Source organism: Oryzias latipes, chromosome 23 (genome assembly GCF_053564925.1).
Source record: "Oryzias latipes strain Hd-rR chromosome 23, Olatipes_Hd-rR_3.1".
Classification (NCBI taxonomy): domain Eukaryota; kingdom Metazoa; phylum Chordata; class Actinopteri; order Beloniformes; family Adrianichthyidae; genus Oryzias; species Oryzias latipes.
Window position 1 is genome coordinate 4,918,698 of NC_136259.1, and position 19,248 is coordinate 4,937,945.

Sequence of the window (19,248 nt, forward strand, 5' to 3'; positions counted from 1 at the left end):
CTGATGATGCAGGTCTTTAAATTAGATCAAAGTAACCTCAACAAAGCATATTTATAAACCATTTTATGATGCAGCACTATTTATTCATGAAAATGCAGGAAGTGCGTAAGACTTAATGGTCAAACCCATAATTCACTGGTCTGCAGAGGGCAGGGTTTGATCTATTTTATGACACACTTGCTTTACTGGGGTTTACAGCCAAAATCTTTAATACAATATACTCCAATATTCCTACCAGCCTTTTGCTAGGTTTGTGCAGCTTTTAAACATAATCATTTCAGACTGTTTTTTTCAATTATTCTTAAAATTCTGTAAGTTCAACAGAATCTATTATTTATTATTATTTCAATTAAAAGGGAAGCCCCTTTTTTTGTTGGACGAAAACGTGACTTAATGATCATTTATTAACCTTAACATGAAATTTGATTTCACTTCTTCAGAAGTGACAATATCATGACTGTAATAAAAAAAACTGTTTTATTAAACTTTTTTTTTTGAAAATGTAACAATGATGAATGGATACTTAATGTGCCTTTCGGACGACTGTGTGTGAATGTTTACTACTGATTAAATTAGAGTCTCGGAACGGTTTGAGATAAATAGTGTATAGTTTAAAAAAAGCAAGATGAATTAAGCAGACGTGGGCCGGAACAACAGACACCGTAAATGTCTTGTTTTCAGCTCATCTTTCTCATGCCATCTGCTTTGTCTCCCCTTAGTCTCTCTCTTTGTTTCATTGTTTTGTCAGACAAGTTTTAGTTCCTGCCATCCCACCTGGTACCCTGCCTTTCGGTGTTTTTTTTGCCAACAGTTCCTGACAGTTTTGGATTCAGGAAAACTTTTCTTTTGTTGCTTTTTCTAACATTGAGGTGAACTTTTATACTTTTGGACTTCGGGCTCAGCAGTTTAGGTCCAAACAGGGGAATTCTTTTTGGAAGGCGGTAGTGTTAAGGGTCTTGCCTAAGGACCCTCACTGAGTGATGTTAACTGCTCGCTGGTAATTGCCCCCAGCACCATTGTTTCTTCCCCACCGGGAATTGAACCCTGGATTCCTGCATGGTAGTCTCTCACCTTACCAACCGAGCTACTCAGCCACACGTCAATTCTGACGTGTGTCGATCAGCTGAGGTGTGAGTGTACTAAAGCTATGGGGGAGTCAGACCCCCACTGGGAAATGTTGCTCCCTCGGTGCAGTCAAGGAAACCAGCTAATTATTTGGCTCAGGATGTTGAACAGGTCGTTTAATGGTCGAAAGGTCATTGGTTTGATCTTCGCTCCCCTACCCTTTCTGCCTCTAGTGTTGCTCCACTGGTGTGTGGATGTGCATGAATGATCCCGGTGATGGTCAGAGGGGCCGTAGGCGCGAACTGGCAGCCACGCCTATGTTAGTCTGCCCCGGGACAGCTGTGCATCAGTAGCTACCATCACCAGGTATGAATGAGGAGTGAAAGAATAATGGACACATTGTTAATGCTTTGAGCGTCTGGAAAAGCGCAGGTAAATTTAATCCATTATTATTATTTTACTTTACAGATTCTGTTGAATATTAGTTTATGTTCCAATGCAAAACTCATTTTACTTCAAGTTGTTGAATTTAAAAAGATTTATTTTCAGAAAACTCAAACCTCTTTAACATCTACTCAGCCACACTGCCTCCAATTGGACGTTTTTGAAACCACTTGGTTTGCTTCATCTGGGCCAAATATGAGATCACAGAACCCAGTCCTTTTCCAGTTTGGTAATGAGGGGGGAACGCGCTAATCGGACAGTTGGTGAAACATTTCCAGTTCGGCTGTTGTAGAACTAAACGTTGAATGATTATGAAAAACAATAATAGCAACAATGAATTTATGTTTGATGAAAAGGACCTAAATGCTGCCATTGATAACAAACCCTAAAAGGGTTATCAAAGGCACATAGAGCCAGGCCATAGGTTTGAGCTGTTGAAAAGCTGAGGCTCTTTGCACTGCAGTGAAAAAGGACTGACTTGGTTGTGTACATTACCAACTAATGGGTATTATTAATTGGAAATTCCTCCGTGGTTTTAACGTGGTTCATTTGTGATACATGTGTGAAAATTTTACATAAAGATTACAACTTTTTTCACTTTTTCCACATATATTCATGTACGACCAATTTTCCTCTGTGCAATATGTGCAGAATGTTTGTAGTGGCTGTGTGACACGGTCTGTGTGACACGGTCTTTACCTCAATGATGGCATTGACATGTATGATCATGTTGGTGTTGACCAAAGGCAAGTACTTACATATATACAGTATTTGCGAAATACTGTGTAGAAAACTGCCATGAACTGTCTGAAGCTTTATAAAGCAGATTCATCGCTGCTTCAATCTGCTGATCTTCAGCACCTCATAAAGGTCACCTTAATCAGCGGATGGCGTCTGCTGTAATCTAAACCTGGCATGTATCCGAACGTCCTCCAAAACTCAAGGTGTGCGGACACGCTGTACTCAAAGCAATATCTGTGTCAGAGTCATCAGAAAAAGTGCCCTGGTGGCTCTCTGAGGAGAGCGAGGCCCAGATATGTAACCCCCTCCACTTCTTCACGTCCTCAGTGGAGAGTCAGCGAGTGCAGGTGCAGGTATGTGGGCCGGGCGCTGTCCTGTGAACACCCAAGGTCTTATAGAGGATTTCGGAGCAGGGTTCTTTGTGTGGCTGAGGAGTCTTAAAGCTGTGTTTTTGTCAGAACTGGAACGTTTTGATGCTTCTCTAATGTGTAAAACGTTCAGAGGACAGAAAACGTTGTCCCATTTCTTGAAGAGAGAATTTTCAAACCTAGAAACGTTCACAGCAATCAATAAACAAGTTATCAAACTAAGTCATGATTTATTTGTGTGAAAGTTGTGTTTTTAATGTTTTAACATGTTATTGTGGTATTTGTCTGATGATGGAGGGCTCTTATAAAGAAAATTAAGATGAAAACTGCATTTCTGAGTATTTCTTTACTCAAATTGTGGTGAATCAGGAGCAGATGAAAAAATTGCAACAATTGGCGAGCCACAAGCTCCATTCCGATGCACACTTTTAGACAAATATATCCATTTAAGTCTGTTCCTCGTCTGTTCCTCGTCTGAGCTGGAATCTGGATCAAAACTGTACGACTGGACAGCTCCAACAATGCTCTTCATTGTTGTAGCACTGCTAATGTTCGCTTGGCGTTGTGAGGGGCTGTTACCTAGCGAGAGAGCAGTAAACAAAGAGCTCTCAGCAACAGAAAGAGGAAGGAGGGTGGGGCTTTTCTGTGCAAACGGTCCACAACTCAGAGGTGAATTTCTAATGAACTCCCACCGCTCTGCAGAAACTTTGTCCTAGAAACAGCAATAGTTTTTGGATTTTGGCTAAAAGCAGCATCACTATTAGGGTTGTGCCGATGGACGATACCATCGTCCATCGTGATGGGTGACTGACATCCCGATGGAGAGACACCATCGTGATGCCACACCCTTGCCACACTGCGAGTGCGAGTCGACACCATAAGCTGCGGTTACATGTGAAAAATATATTGACCGGATCAATGGTCAGATTAGAATCCAACCGTGTACATGGTTCCAGAAAAATGTTTTCAGAATATAACAAACGTTCACATGGGTCACACTTTCGGTCGAAATAAATCATTCGCACATGCGCAGTAGGGTTTGAAAAACCGGAAGCGGATATCAGTTCCGCCGAGAGGCTATTTTTTTCTCAAAGTTTATTGAATGTAACAATTCAATACAAAACAATGTTGCCGAGCGGCTTTATACATTGATATGTCAGCTCGGTAATATACAAGACGATCTTCTAAACGTGCTTTTAATAATGTTACGATTATTATGAAATGCCTGTTCGCTCATCGTTTTATTTTTAATCCGTGTGGTCAGTGCTTTTTCTGTTGAAAAACGGAGCCGGAAAGAAGCCAGAATTAGCAGAATGCTAACACGGGCTAACAACATTAGCTTTGGGTGGTGCTGCAATCTGCATCTTGGCTGCATGTAAACAAGTGGGAATAACATCAGCCTTTATTTAGTCGGGACATGACTCGAAACACAAATCCACGTGATTGTTTGAACGATTTCTAAGGACTGAGCGGCCTTTCTGCTTTGAAGCTTACACCACCCCAAAGTGTTGTGTGTGTGCTCACGATCCTCTGCTCTGACACACACTTTTAGACCCGGTTTTGAGTTCGGTAGCCCGTTCCCCTAGAGCTGCGGAACGAATCGCAGTTCTAAATCTCCCACATACCGCTCATGCAACAAAGCACCCCCCCCTTCCACTCAAACACAAAGCTGTAAGTCCGCGCTCCGCCGGTCCACTTGACTAATTAAGTGCGGGAGCGGACCATTTCTTTTCTAGTTTGTTTGTTACTTTTTTTGTCAAAGTCACTTCCCTCAGTTTATACTGGATAATCGCGGATGAGTCATTAGTTGGGAAATAAAATATATAAAGTAAAATGACGAATAGTAATTATATAAGACCGAAATATTAAAAATAGCCCCCCCCCGACGATATCATCGTCCATCCCGATGGTTGACAGCAAACATCGTCAACGGCCAATTTAAGCGACATCGCCCAACCCTAATCACTATAAATAAAAGACCACAAGGAAGAGTTTGAAAATAGATCAGAATGTGATCTGAGAGGGTCTTTTAGTCAGTTTTCCCCTGCACACACACTGATTTAAAAAGCTTTCCTGTTTTCTGTTTTTGAAGGAATTGACTTTAGGCAGAGAATTTTTTATCACATCCCAGTAGTTAATTTAGAGAAAAACCTAACTACTGTATAAATAAGTCTAGAATTGTATCGGTACATTTGCAATTCTTCTCAAACACACCTCACAGCAGTGACACGTTTACAAAGTTTAGTATCAAATTTCTCACCAGGAGTCTTTCAGAGGTTGGATATCTGTGGGCGGAGTCTCCCACTGCAAACCTCACGGAGCTCCTCTGCTAGGTTTAAAACCTCAGACTTTAATTGCTGACACCAAGTACCAGGGTGTGGCAGCTGCTAAACTGACATAAAATGATTATAATTTCACTATCCGTTCTTTTTTTGTTGTCTATCTGGAACATTTCTGACCCCTCAGCAGTAGGGAAGGCCCAGCAGCGTCTCCACTTTCTGAGAATACTCAGGAGGAACAACCTGGAGAAGACGCTGCTGGTGATCCTCTATAGAGCCACCACAGAGAGCGTCCTGACGTACCGCATCACAGCCTGGTATGCAGGATGCTCGGCCGCAGACAGGAAAGTGCTGCAGAGGTTGACCAATTCGGCTCAGAAAATCACCGGCTCCCCCCTGCCCCGCCTAGAGGACATCGCCAGTCCTCGCTACACGGTTTAGTGCCAAACAAATGATCAAGGTCTCCCCCCAAACCAACCACCACCTGTTCCTACTGCTACCGTCAGGCAGGCGGTACAGAACACACAACGCACCAACAGACTGAAAAACAGTTTTTTCCCCAGAGCAGTCAACCTCCTAAACAAAATATGAACCCTACAAAGAAAAAAAAAATACTAACTGTATACCATCCATGTTCCAAATAATGGTTATGTGCAATACATGTATGTAGGTATGTACAGTACAAACCCAAAGTTTGGACACAGCTTCTCATTCAAATGAATGAGATTTTTTGGTCTGTCCTGTATATATGTATATATCCATAGTTTTATGTATATTACATATACATATATGTACATATACATATATGTATATTACATATATGTATATTTAATAACCTTAAACTAAACCTGCTCCAGACCAGGTTATGTTCAGAGCTTGAGTTGCTATGGCAACTTGACATACCCTGAAACATACCTCCATTTTTTGAACCGAAAGCACAGGTTATCCGCTTCCTTAGCCTCAAACGTACCGTGGTAACTAGCATAACCTGCTTTCTGGAATACCCCCCTGGATTATCGTTGTGACAAGGTTCTTGTGTAACAATGATATTTAAGGATTTCTGATTCTGATTCAGATCTCCAGCTTTTTTAGGATCCCTGTTGAACATAAAGTTAAGAAACACAATATAACCCGATTCGCGTGTCAAATCCGCTTTGGCTGTCTCTCCTTTGCGGCGCAGCGAATTCGCTTTTAAAAAAAAATGTGTTCATAGCTCGACGCCCAGCCACATGTGGGATGAGCAACTGGAGAAAGAGAGTGATGGTTAAGAATCCACAGAACATATGAAGACTGGACCAACTCTCCAGCATCCTTACAGAGGTGAGGCTGTGGCCCGGAGTTCAGTTACCGGAAAAGCCGGAAAAGCACAAGAAGGCACCAGAGAAAACCTCATCTTGCTGTGGAAGTAAATCTTCTAAACGACAAAAGGGAGTGAAGAAGACGAATGGATGGTAACTTAAACCAGCAATGATGCTGACTTAGTCTTTCCTTCTAAATCAAAGCTAATGAAGAGTGTACATCTGCCCCTGTGCAAAATGCTTACTCAGCACCTCATCAACTTTCTTATAAGCATATAAATAGACAAACAACAGCATGTAGAAGAATGTGCTGCTTTACAGATATGACATTTACTAAACAACTATGGAGCCATGCTTTTTAAGTTAAAGCCAATAAAACGACCTATTTGTCACTGCTTTGGGATGATCCATCTGCTAACCGTTCATTCCAGGATTTAGACTGATACGTTGGAACTATTTCTTCGAATGGCGGCAGAGAATTAATGTTGTCTGTTCCACTGAGCCTGTTTTCCCCACAGCTGGGCCGTGGAACCGGTTTTTGCCTGTATTTATCATGCTGCTATATCTGTCCCTCTCATGCAGCCAGACAGCGATTCAGGACATGCATGGAGTCCACAACAGCTCTTCATCATCCAAAAAGACATTTGAAAACTGTGGGTTTGTTCAGCAGTGTGGGTTTAGGAAAAAGATTATTCCTGGAGGAAGAAGCAGGCACGGTAGGACATACAGTTTAGCTACTGTTTACTAGGGATGTAACGGTACACGTAGTTATACCGAACCGTTTCAGTGCGGCAATTTTGGTTCGGTTCACTTTTCCTTTTTTTATGTTGTTGTTGTTGTCCCCCCCCAAACGTATTAACTTAGCGCCAAGGCGGAACTAATGTTAACCGTGGGTTTCCGCCGAGACGCTATGTTGTGGAATGAGGGTGCTGAAGCATGTGTCTGATAATGAGTTGGTGTCTGCGTGCGTGCAGGACGGGGGGGCAGGACGGGGGGGGGGGGGGGGGGGGGGGGCAGAGCGCACCGCGCAACAGCGTGTGTGTGAGCGCACTCAGGGTGTGTTGCTCAGTTTGTCAGAACAGTAATAAAAAATGTTAGTCTCCTCCAAAAGAACGGAGACTGGTTCTTATATTAACCCGCTCTGGAGGCTCTGAGGGTCCTGAACGGGGAAGTGGACCCCCGAAGGAAGATCCGCCTTGGACCCTGGAGAGGATCTCCTCTGCGTTTTCCGACCACGGTCAGAAACGTCATTGCAGTTCAGGTTCAACAGCTATTAGGTGAGGGAGGTGACCGTGAGCATGTCAACAGTATCAGCATGGCTGACGCAGACGTGAGGCCAGAGGTGAGGACCCCCCCCCCCCCCCCCCCCCCCCCCCATCTCCCTACGCTCTCCTGTGTGGGAACACTTTGGCTTTGTTGTCACCATCCATGAAGGAAAAAGACTGTTGGATAAGTTGAATGCTGTGTGTCGACATTGTTACACAAAGAAAAGCTTATGCAACAGTAACACATCTGATCTGTTAACGCACTTAGAACGGCATCACCCGACTGTAACAGTTAGGTCTACAAGATTATAAGATTATTTAACCAAAGCTTTGGGTTCCTGACAGATAATAGTTGTATTATTTTATTTAGCAGATCACCTACATGGGTCAATTTTATTTATTGTTATATAAAACCAATAAATGCATTTTGCAATAAATTTTTTCTGCCTTTTTGTACCGAAAAAATGGCAGCAAAAACGACACTCAGAAATAATCAATATAATATAACATCAAAAAAGGACATCAGCAAATTCTGAATTGAAATTTTATTGTACCGTTACACCCCCACTGTTTACTGTGAAGCAGATTGAGTACAAATCACTGTCTGCATGTGCCTCTTTGGTCTCTGTGCTTAATCATGTTTCAGTAACTAAATGAGACGTTTTCCTGCTGACGGCTGCAGCTTTTAGAAAAAGACAATCACAGTTTTGCTGTTTCTTGAGGACGGCTCAATCAGGTTTTGTTGGGCCTGATCCAATATCCCAGTCATTTAATGGATTGGATTTTCCGGTGCTTTTCCAGACGCTAACAGTGTGTTTCCGTTATCCCTTTACTCCTCATTCATACTTGGTGGTGGTAAGCCACTGATGCACAGCTGCCAGTATGCGGCCCCTCTGGCATTCATGCACATTCACACACCAGTGCAGCCACGCGGGAGGAAAAGCGGGGTTCGAACCGCCAGCTCTTCCATCTTTGGCCAACCCGCTAAACATGTTGCCCATGTTATTTTGAGAATCTGCCGATACAAGGTCCAATCCGATACTTTTGAATGACGTTGAAAAAAAAACAAATCTAATAAACAGATCCCGTTTTTTTTCCCTGTTTTTATTTTATCAACATCCTTTTATCATGTAACCCGTACACAGAGCACTTCTGTGAAAAAGTAGCTTCAGCAATCAGGTAAAAATGGTGCAACTAGTATAAATAATTAGATTATTGGTCATGTGAGAAAGTTCGATGACTTTAGTATCTTTAAAACTATAGAACTTTTTTTATCAGACGTGATTCCTATATTCATTAAAAATTCTTAACAATCGATGATGACATTCTTTCAAAAGTGTTTTTGTCACAGAAAGATGATGACAAATATTCATGACTAGCTCATATCAATAGAACCATTTATTACTTTCGGTTTGATTTTTTGGAGAATATTGGTTTCTGTATTTTAACCTCTTCAGACCTGGCATCCACATGCGTGGACATCACATTTTGAGTTTTCTTACCACAGTAGTTCATTCTGCTTAACTGGATCCCTGAGAACAGAATTTAAAAAAAGTCTTAAGGGGTTAAATCCTCATTTCCTGAAGCTGCAGCGTCTCTGTCTGTCTGTCGGCAGCAGGAGAGCGCCGTTCTCCTTAAAAAGAAACAAAACGAAAACCTGATCTTTTTTCTGTTTAAAGGTCTTTTTAGTTCATTCTTTGCGTTAAGACGACCCAATAGAGACACTTGCTGTCAGTTCAAAACATTTTTTAAAGTTATTGATCCTGCTTTAATGACCTGATTTTGGCCCCTCCTGCTCAAACCAGCGCCGCAGTACATTGTGGTGATCTGTCCATGAGATGCAGACTTCTAGTAAAGCAGGGGTCAGGAACCTATGGCTCGCGAGCCATATATGGCTCTTTTGATGGTCACATGTGGCTCGCAGACAAATCTTTAATTATACTTTTTTTTCATTAGACCAGTCCTTCTCGGGCGCGATGCGATGCCAGAGGCGCGCAGTAGTATCGGTGCTTGGGGAGAAAAATCTACGCCAGCATTATCAGTTTACTATTATCTATTATTTCACAGAGTTTGTACCAGCCGGAAACCTGTGAATTGCCGTGTCTAAAACTGCGCGCTCCCGTCTCTGAGAAAGAGCGCACAGTTGCGGAGATGGGATGTGTGAGGGAGAAAGCAGAGGGTGGGGGTGGGGGGACAGGCAGCAGGTGAACCGCGCAGGGATTGTAAAAACGTAAAACCCGCTGCCCGTCACTCACTGAAGCGTGTGTGTGTGTGTTTGGTTCCAGGTCTGCATGTGTGCAGTCTTTCTCACATCTACAAAATATTCATACTAACCTAAGATCACGTTTAAAGTCTCAACGCCTGCGTGAAGCAGAAACTCACCACGTATCAACCAGACTAGACCATCAGCAAAACTACCACGAGAAATACTCATCATTTATTAGCAACAGCATAACAATGTTATTAAAAAGAATCCACAGACTTATTGTACTTTATAAATGTTGAAATTACATCAAATGCACAAATTCACTTGTATATTTAGTTTTAAACATATTGTCGCGGACTGAGTTGGATGGCTGTTGGGCCGCGTTAAAAGTTCTGGAGTTCAATGAACGCATCAAGCAGAGAACTGATTGGCTCTCAGTTCTGTCGCTCAGCCTGTTGTTAGGTAGTTTGGACCAATGGGGTTCAGCTATGGGCCGAATAAGGGAAATGGGAGCAGGGGAATATAAAGTTGGTAGAAGCGCTCTCGTCTCGGCGGGAGAGATTCAGGAGTTGCTGAATTAATTGTGCGGCGTTTGTTGCGGTCTACAGTAACCAGAATAAAGAACCTTAAAAGAGGTTAAGTCTCCATGCCTCAGTGTGGGAAAGGGACACTACATTATTGTATGGCTCTTTCGAAATTACATTTAAAAATATGTAGCGTCTACGGCTCTCTCGGCCAAAAAGGTTCCCGACCCCTGTAGTAGAGTATTTGTCTGGAATAATAAGTTTGAAATATAAAACACTGATCATGATTGCAATGAATTAAATGTCTGATCCCTGATTGGGCTACAACATCCGATTTTGATTGAGTGTGCAACCATGTGATCGGGCACGATTGTTTTCAGCAGACTCCTGGCTTGTTTAAACACAAGTGATGTGTTGAGGGCGTGATCAGTGGGTGGAGTCAAAAAATTAACATGGAGGAGAAGCTGATTAATACAGTTTTTCCTCCTATACTTTTGTGGGAAAAAGGGGTAGCTGTAGCTCCTCCCACCCCTGAAAGCACCTTACTTTTAGAAACGCGAACAGCAGCGAATTTGAATTCCGACTTGTTGGTGTCTGTGTCGAAAATGGCTTTTCTGTGATGTGAGAAATGAACGAGGACACCATAACCTTTGCTGAACAACTACAGCGCCACTATATACGAGCAAACAGCTTCATGCAGGTGGAGATCAGACTCACGCAATCTTTTAATCACAAGACAATGTGCAGAAACAACAAGACACCAGGAGCGTTTCCACCACCAGCTGAGCCTCACACTTACCGATAGTGATTTGACTGACGCAGCTATAAAAGGTTCCTGAGGAGATGTGGCTGCTGCTGCTGGGTTCATGGTCTGTGAGAAGCAAAGATACATGAACAATCAATGTCCCTTCGTAACAATCATGAACATATTAGAACATACTTCTGCAGATATAACAAAAAACATATATATGGAAGGATATTTTCATCGGTTTCAAATGTGTGTGAAAAGCTTCTGGACCAAATGCTGCAGCAGGTGGATGGAGAAAAGTACAACTTAAAGACCCACTCTGGTCAGAATGGTGTTTTGAACACATTTTCTGGGGATTGAGGACATATATGAAGAGAACTATGCTTCAAACTGCATTACTGAGTATTTCTTCATTCCAATTTCTGGGAATAAGGAGCAGTTGGAAAAAGAACTATTTGTGATGTAGAAAATACGCTGGGCGGGCCGCAAGGACCAATAGTCCCGCCCACAACTCAGAGGGGAATTTCTATTGAACTCCTGCCGCTCTGCTGAAGCAATGTCCAGAAAAAAGCAAAAAGGTTTTTCGATTTTGGCTAAAAACTGCATCATCATAACTAAAAGACCGCTTTGAAAATAGATCCAAAGTGGGATCTGAAATGTTCAGGCTGAAGCCAAAGTGAGGAACAAAAAAAAAGAAAATCAAAAAGAAACTTTAACCCTGCAAGATCTGATGGTCTGGAGGCATCAGAGTTTAGTTTTTCCATACCAACTGTTAGTCTACTTAGGCCAGGGGTCGGCAACATTTACCCACTCAAAGAGCCAATTGGATCAGTTTCTCACAGAAATGAAAGCACAGGGAGCCGCAACACTAGGGGTGTCAGAAAAAAATCGTTTCCCTGGTATATCGCGACAGTTCAATTGGCGATACTTGTATTGATTCAAAATGCTGTCAGGATATTTATTGAAGTATTTCTTTGTTTCTTTTGATCTTTTGTCCATTTTCCACAACCTTGAATATACTTTTCTGTCTTTGTTGCGGGCTCTAAGCCCCGCCCCCACCTTTCTACCTGTTCACATCCTCTGCAGCTCCAAGTTGTTTTCCCCCCTTGTGCAACCCCCCCCTCGGCACAGACAACATACGGTCATCATAGCAGCAAGTGGACAGGATAGCAGAGGTGCCCTAACGTAAATGTCATTAAACTTACGCGGAAATAGATTGTTCTTTCTTTTTCTTTTTTTTCATGTGTCCTCCTCCCCGCTCGCACCACCCAACGGTGTTAAAGCCACCACAACAATCTTAGAACCTGATCGTTATTTTACGAAACCACAGAGAGCTGCAGCACAGGCATAACAGAGCCGCATGCGGCTCCGGAGCCGCCGGTTGCCGACCCCTGGGTTAGACGCATCCTTTAGCATAATGAGATCATGATTAGGGTTGGGCCGATGGACGATATCATCGTCCATCGTGATGGGTGACTGACATCCCGATGGAGAGACCACCATCGTGATGCCACGCCCCCGCCACGTTGCGCGTCGACACCATAAGCCGCGGTTACATGTACAAAATATCCTGATGGGATCAATGGTCGGATTAGAATCCAACCGTGTAGATGGGCCCAGAAAAATGTTTTCAGAATGTAAAAACGTTCACTAAGGTCACAATTTCGGTCGGAATAACTCATTCGCACATGCGCAGTTTGAAAACCGGAAGAGGATACAACTTCCCCCGAGCGGCTTTTTTTCCAAACTTTATTGAATATAACAATTCAATACAAAACGATAACAGCGCCGAGCGGCTATATATATTGACATGTCAGCTCGGTAAAATACGAGATGATCTTCTAAACGTGCTTTTAATAATGTTACGGTTATTATGAAACACCTGTTCGCTCATCATTTGAATTTTAATCCGTGTGGTCAGTGCTTTTTCTGAACGTAGCCAGGATTAGCAGTATGCTAACACGGGCTAACAACATTAGCTTTGGGTGGCGCTGCATGCTGTGAATAACATCAGCCTTTATTTAGTCGGGACACGACTGGAAACACAAATCCACGTGATTGTTTGAATGTTTTCTAAGGACTGAGCGACATTTCTGCTTTGATGCTTAAACCGCTGTGTGTCTGCTGACGATCTGAGCAGTGCTCAGACACACTTTTAGACCCGGTTCTGAGTTTGATAGCTCGTCCCCCTAGAGCTGCGGGACGGATCGCAGTCTTAAATCTCCCACACATACCGCTCATGTACCCCCCCCATCAAACACAGAGCTGTAAATCCGCACTCCGCCGGTCCACTCCGCCAGTTAAGTGCGGGAGCGGACTACTTCTTTTCTATCTTGCTTGTTACTTTTTCTGTTAAAGTCACTTCCCTCAGTTTATACTGGATCATCGCGGATTAACCATGAAAAAATGAAAAAAGCAAAATAACGAATAGCAGTTATATAAGAACGAAAAATGCAAAAATACCCCCCCCCCCCCCCCTGACGATTTCATCGTCCATCCCGATGGTTGACAGCAAACATCGTCAACGGCCAATTTAGGGGACATCGCCCAACCCTAATCATGATTATAACTATTATATATTTATTTTACACTTTGGTGCTTAGAAAAATAAACTACAAAAAGACAAGTATTTTAGGATTGGAACGTTTTTACTGAACAATAAATGGCCATTTCTGTTCTAAACTAAAGAAAAACATATCTTTATGATTTGTTTGTTGATTTATAAAGCTGTAGGGGCAGCAACCTTTACAGGTGGATACAGGCTGTCAAAAGATAGGCAAACCTGGACGTGGCACAAAATCTATTAAGGTCGTGTGCACTTTTTTTCCCCTAAGGTATGCTACGAGCAACAGGTCGTAGTGAGCATTAAACAGCACGTGAGGGTAAAAATAAGGGGGAAGTAGGTGAGACGCAGAAGTTTCATACAAATGTTTCATTTTTTGGAACGAGCCTCAAGGGAAAAACACCTGCGTTCCTCTTAAGATACGGCTGCTAATCTTTGCGCCCCTCCACGGGCCCAGACAACCTAAAAACTCACAGCCCCTGTGCAGGTCAGGCCCCCATTTGGGTGCATGAGACTGAGGCTTAAAGGGCCTATATCATGCTGTTCTTAAGCCTTTCAGAGTAAACTACATCCATATATTTGATCATATATTAGCTTTACCACACTAAAGGACCATTTTTTTAATGCAATATGAGTTATTTTTACAGCTCTTTTCATACCAGGAGGTAAGAAGAATTGATCTCAGAGGCTCCGCCTTTCCCTCCTTGTGGGCGCCGCCCATTTTATGGCGTCATCCTAGAGCCGGCCTCGGCAGCGTGTCTGCGTTTCGCCCACGAAAACAAACATCATCCAAACTTTTGCAAAGACGGATGTGCATATATATATATGTATATAAAAAAGTTTAGCCGATGACGGCTAGCTCCACGGAGAAAGTGGGTGTGTCTGTTAGCCTGGGGGCGGAGCTGGCACAGCAGACTCTTCCTGGAAGGGGCGGTTCCCACTTTATGATGTCACAATGTGAGGACCCGCTTGTTTTCATGAATTGGTGCTCAAAGCTCAGCTTTTTAAAGGAATGCTGAGAAATGCGTGAATGGATCAAAATCCCACTCTGGGGTTTTTAATCATGAAGAACGAACATCATAAAACACTTAATAGCTCAAAAAAAGTTGATTTTGCATGATATAGGCCCTTTAAAAATAGTTTCTTTATTTTAAAAAGGGGTAAAAATATGCAATGTTTTGTCTTAATTTGGCAAATGTTCCATCCATATGATTTAAGTATCTATGGTATTTTCCTTTTTGTCCAGGTCAGTTGAAACTACTTTGAAACTCGTGAACGGCATGAAGCTCTAAGCGGAAAATGAAATTCAGCAGAGAAAGAAGTTTGGGTTTGAACTCCTAAACGTAACTTTGAATAAAAACAGGCCTTTTTAATGCAGGTCCCCTGATGTTTTCAAAGTTTTTCAAAGTCTTTCTCCCAGCTGTTCTTCCTCTCTGCAAACAAAAGCAGCAGCAGCAGCAACATGATCTCATTTTGCCCTCATGTCTGGACATCTGCAGGTTTGATTTATTTCCTGAATTACTGAGGGTCAGCAGGTGAACTTATCAGCTCCAGAGCAGCATGCATATTCTGTTGAATGAAAATGATTGAACACCCCCGGAACCCTTAAACAAAGCCCCTCTGCTTGTATTTCTGACTTCATTAAATTTGCAGTGAAATGATCCCAAAGAAAAAGAAGATTATTTATCTAGAGTTTGCTCATCAGCTGGAGTTGTGGTTACCTTTCCTCCTCCTAGTTACAGTTCATTTGGGGCTTGCTTTTGCATCAGCTGCAGTGTCTTTACCTGCTGATCCGGAGGAGAGGCGCGTCCCGCTGCAGCGGCGCGGGCTCTCCGCCGGGCAGACCCGCAGACCCTCATCCAGACACTGCAGGCCGAGCAGCTTCGTCTCCGGGTTTTCTTCCAGGCTGCTGCAGCTCCCGGCCTCCTTCGCCATGTGGACCATGACAGCCGCTGCCTCATGATCCCGCATCCTCGCCCACCTCTTCCTCCTCCTCCTCCTCACCTGCACATGTGGCCCTGGCGCGCGCCGGGACGCTCCACAATCCTGTTAGCTCCTCCCACCGCGCACGCGAGTTCTGAGGGTGTACTGTATGGCAAGCGGAAAGAAACAAAATGTGTCAGGAGCTATGGCAAGCTGTTAGAACCAAAAAACAACATGAGCCACGCGGTGAGCAGGGACAGACCCAGCCAGCCCCTGTTGGGGGTGCAGACAGAATATCAGGGGGGCAGGTTTGGGCACACTAAGAGATTGGGGTGTGAAATCCTTCCAAACCCCTAAAATGCACAAAAACTGTGCTATAATGATTGTCTCCTGTGATCCACTTGACTTTTCTTCAAGGTTTTATGTAGGATGCCATTCCTGACACTACCCTCTGCATTTACCCCGGCTTGGGACAGGCACAAATGTGACACTGGCTTCTGCCCTGTTTAGCCTATATATTTGAATGTATTTATTTTTTGAGTGAGCGAGTGTTTTTTAGTTACGTCTATTTATTTATCTAAAGCCTGTCTGTCTGTCCATCTCTGTTCTGTCTTTTGTTTTGTTTAGCATCTTACTTATTTCTATATTACATACTTTGTGTCACTTTTATTTATTTCTTTATTTCTAAGTTTGGTTTAGCTTCTTTTTCTTTTTTATTTATTTTGATGTATTTTTTGTCACTTTTTTACTTACATATTTTAAAGTTTTCCATCTATTTAGTTACTTATCCTGTTGAGTTTTTTTTTTTTGTCTTTTATGTCTTTTTTATGTCACTTTAGTTTATTTTGTTCTGAACACACAGCATGGCTTATCTCAGTCATCCCAGCATTGTTGTTCTTTTTGAGCAAACGTCCTAACAAATGAGTCCACAGCCAGGTTTCTTGTTCTGGCCATCTCACGAGCTGTTTTGGTTTTTCTTTCATGCAGCATGGTGCAGCAGAAGGGGCAAGAACTTCAGACAAAGAGAAAGAGCTTTCACATATGCAGATGATACACCAATCACAATGGAGGTCACATCCATACAATGGAAATGAGGAAATGCATTCTTATACCCATGTAGATATTTGCAAACAGTGGCGAGGTCTCCAAACCCTACATTGGCATCAGCATCAGTCTTTTTGAACTCTTTTTCCATGATTATTTTAACAACAAGAATCTCGTTGGAAAGTTTGTCACTGTCACTTCCTTAACATGGCAAGATCCGGAAAAGAGGGGGATTTAGGTTGAAGCCAATTAACCCCTTGTGTGGGGTTCAGATTATTTTTGGAAACTCTTGTCTCCATCTCTGCCATGACTATGTCCAGAACGTTGAGAAGAGCTCTCTTCAGTGCCTGACAAGGAGTCTTCTGTTCGGCCCACAGTGGACATAACACCACTACCTGTGAGCAGTGAGCTCATTGTTCTCGTTCTTTTGCAGCTGGTGCAGGCATGCTGGCTAATGCAGCTGAGGCTGTGAGACAGGCCTCTACTGTGCTAGACTCAAAGCATTCCTGTTTAGCCGTGTATATAACTGAAGGGTCCTTATTGACACCTCTTTTCATTTTCACTTTCCTTTCTTTTAAAGTCTATTTTATAATGGTTATGTATATTTTTTAATCTTTGCACTGTTATGTATCGTAATTTTAATGCATTTTCCTGTTTTGTGAAGCACTTTGAATTACTTTGTGTACGAATTGTGCTATACAAATAAACTTGCCTTGCCTAATGTCTCACTCTCCTCATCCTTCATCTGCTTCAGACCCTCCTCCTTCTTCCTCTTTCGGCTTCTCCCATCAGGGGTCGCCACAGCGAACAAGTCGCATGGTAAACTTGGCAATGTTTTACGCCGGATGCCCTTCCTGACGCAACCTTCTCAAACCGGGCTTGGAACCGGCACAGGGGTAGAGAAGGGAACAGGGAGCAGCCCGGAGTCGAACCCTGGTTTCACGGACGGAAGGCGCCGCAAACCAGCACGAGCTAAACCGGCTCCTCATCTGCTTCAGACCCTGCAGCATGTTATTTTAGGACTTTAAGGAACCCAAAACTTTTAAAAGGAACTTTCCTGTTTCAAAGAAATGATGCCTCAATAACCCTCATGTAACCCTGGTGTCAATAGCAGCATTTCTGTCTTCCGTGACCTCTGACTGTCATTTTAGTCATAGTTCTGTGACACATAATGATGATAATTAAATGAGTGCAGGGATCCTGATAGATCAGAAAAGCTTTTTGCACACGACTCTGCTTGCATTGCATGGACCACTGCCAAACGCAGCTGGTGGTTCTAGCAGTGGATATAAGGTACATCCTTCCATACCTTCTTTTGCCATAAAGGCCTGAACACCACCCCGGACCCCACTCATGACAGAAGCTCCATCATAGACTGACTGACAATTTTCAGCTGCTCAAGAATTTGGGTGGTAATACATTCCACATTTGACTGACTGAGGTCAAGCAGACCAATCAGGAGTTCCTCTGGAATACCTCTACAGACAAATCTAATCATGACTGACAGATTCTCCACATTGCATCTGTCTCTGGTTCCATCACTTTTCCATCACAGAATCTGCTTTGTCATAACGATTCTTGATTTTATTTCATACCATTCTGGCCAATGTCTCCATAATTTCGTTATGGATGTTTGGATGTTGTTTTGCATTTTGTGGTATGTGTTTGTTAATGTCATTAAACTTGGGGTCCCTTGCCAGTGTGTAATCAATCATTTTTAACCCTTGTGCTATCCGAGGAACTTTAACATTGGGAGTTGGGTCATGTAGACCCACTAGACAGAGCTCTGAACCTTTTTTTTCAATGATTTGTGATCTTCACTGGTGTCCATGGATTACATGAAATCTTTCCACCTTTATCCACCTTTGTCGTGGTAGGGAGAACACGTCAAAGTTAGGGTGGGGTCATATAAGATAGCACAAGGGTTTAGAACAGTCCTGCAGAGAAATCATCATTTGAAGTTTCCACACTGCCACGAAGTACAACTTCAGTGAGTGCAAGGAACCTTAACTTCCTATCCAATTGTTTTTATATATTATTTATCTTTTTTCACTTGAGTGGGGCCTAATAGATTACTAATGGTTTCCACTGCGGCCTCTCTTTGGGACATTTCAGATCAGGTTTTTGAATTTTTTTATTGACTTGATACATGCTTTGTGAGTCATCTTTTTCCAGTGCAGTTTTCCCATTAATTTCCTTTTTTTTTTCGGAAAACCAAATCCCTGTCACTGTTCCCTCCAAATTTACAACATGGGAAACCAAAACAATGGATCAAGCTTTGCTGAATGTTCCAACCATGGTCTTCCACAATACTGGCCTGGCCAGAATGAGCATGCGTTCTCACCAAAGATACGCTTGGAGAAGACCAGAGCTGTGGGCTGTGACGGTGCTTAAGTGTTGAAGCCTAAATCTACATCAACCGCAGTGGCTGCCGCAGGGCTGGGAGCAACTAGAAAGCAGGGGCTGTGCTTGTGACGCGAGACAAACTAGATGTATTGGGCTGAGAATGGGGATTCAAGTTTGCAGAACTGCCCGACGAGTCGGTCTCTGCTGCCGCCGCTAATGCCCCGGCACTGGCAGCTTCGCTGCTGCTGCTAGAGCTAGCTTTGGCAACCAGAAACCTGCGCATAGTGAACTCGTTTCTCAGTATACTCCAAACCCGAACAAAAAAAGAGTGAGAAAATAATTTCAGCGATAAACAGCAGGCGAAAACTCCAGACAGTGGTTGAGCTCTGCTGACAGGCGTACTGCTGGGACTGTGAGCGACCAGGTGAGACAAG

The 19,248-nt window shown here is 43.0% G+C and overlaps 1 protein-coding gene across 4 annotated transcripts in view; it reads right to left on the minus strand.

The window, feature by feature from the left end:
- Positions 1–15,591, minus strand: part of LOC101168426 (anoctamin-4-like) — a 144,186-nt gene extending 128,595 nt beyond the window's left edge. For 2 of the 4 annotated variants that reach the window (XM_078941688.1, XM_078941686.1), the window contains exons 1-2: positions 15,286–15,589; positions 10,990–11,061 (exon numbers count right to left, since the gene is read on the minus strand). In XM_078941688.1, the coding sequence (XP_078797814.1) occupies positions 10,990–11,061; positions 15,286–15,472 (259 nt within the window). In that variant the 5' untranslated portion in view covers positions 15,473–15,589. Of the gene's footprint in view, positions 1–10,989; positions 11,062–15,285 lie in introns of all 4 variants that reach the window. The other 2 variants (XM_078941689.1, XM_078941687.1) reach the window with 2 other exon arrangements.
- Positions 15,592–19,248: the final 3,657 nt, after the last annotated feature.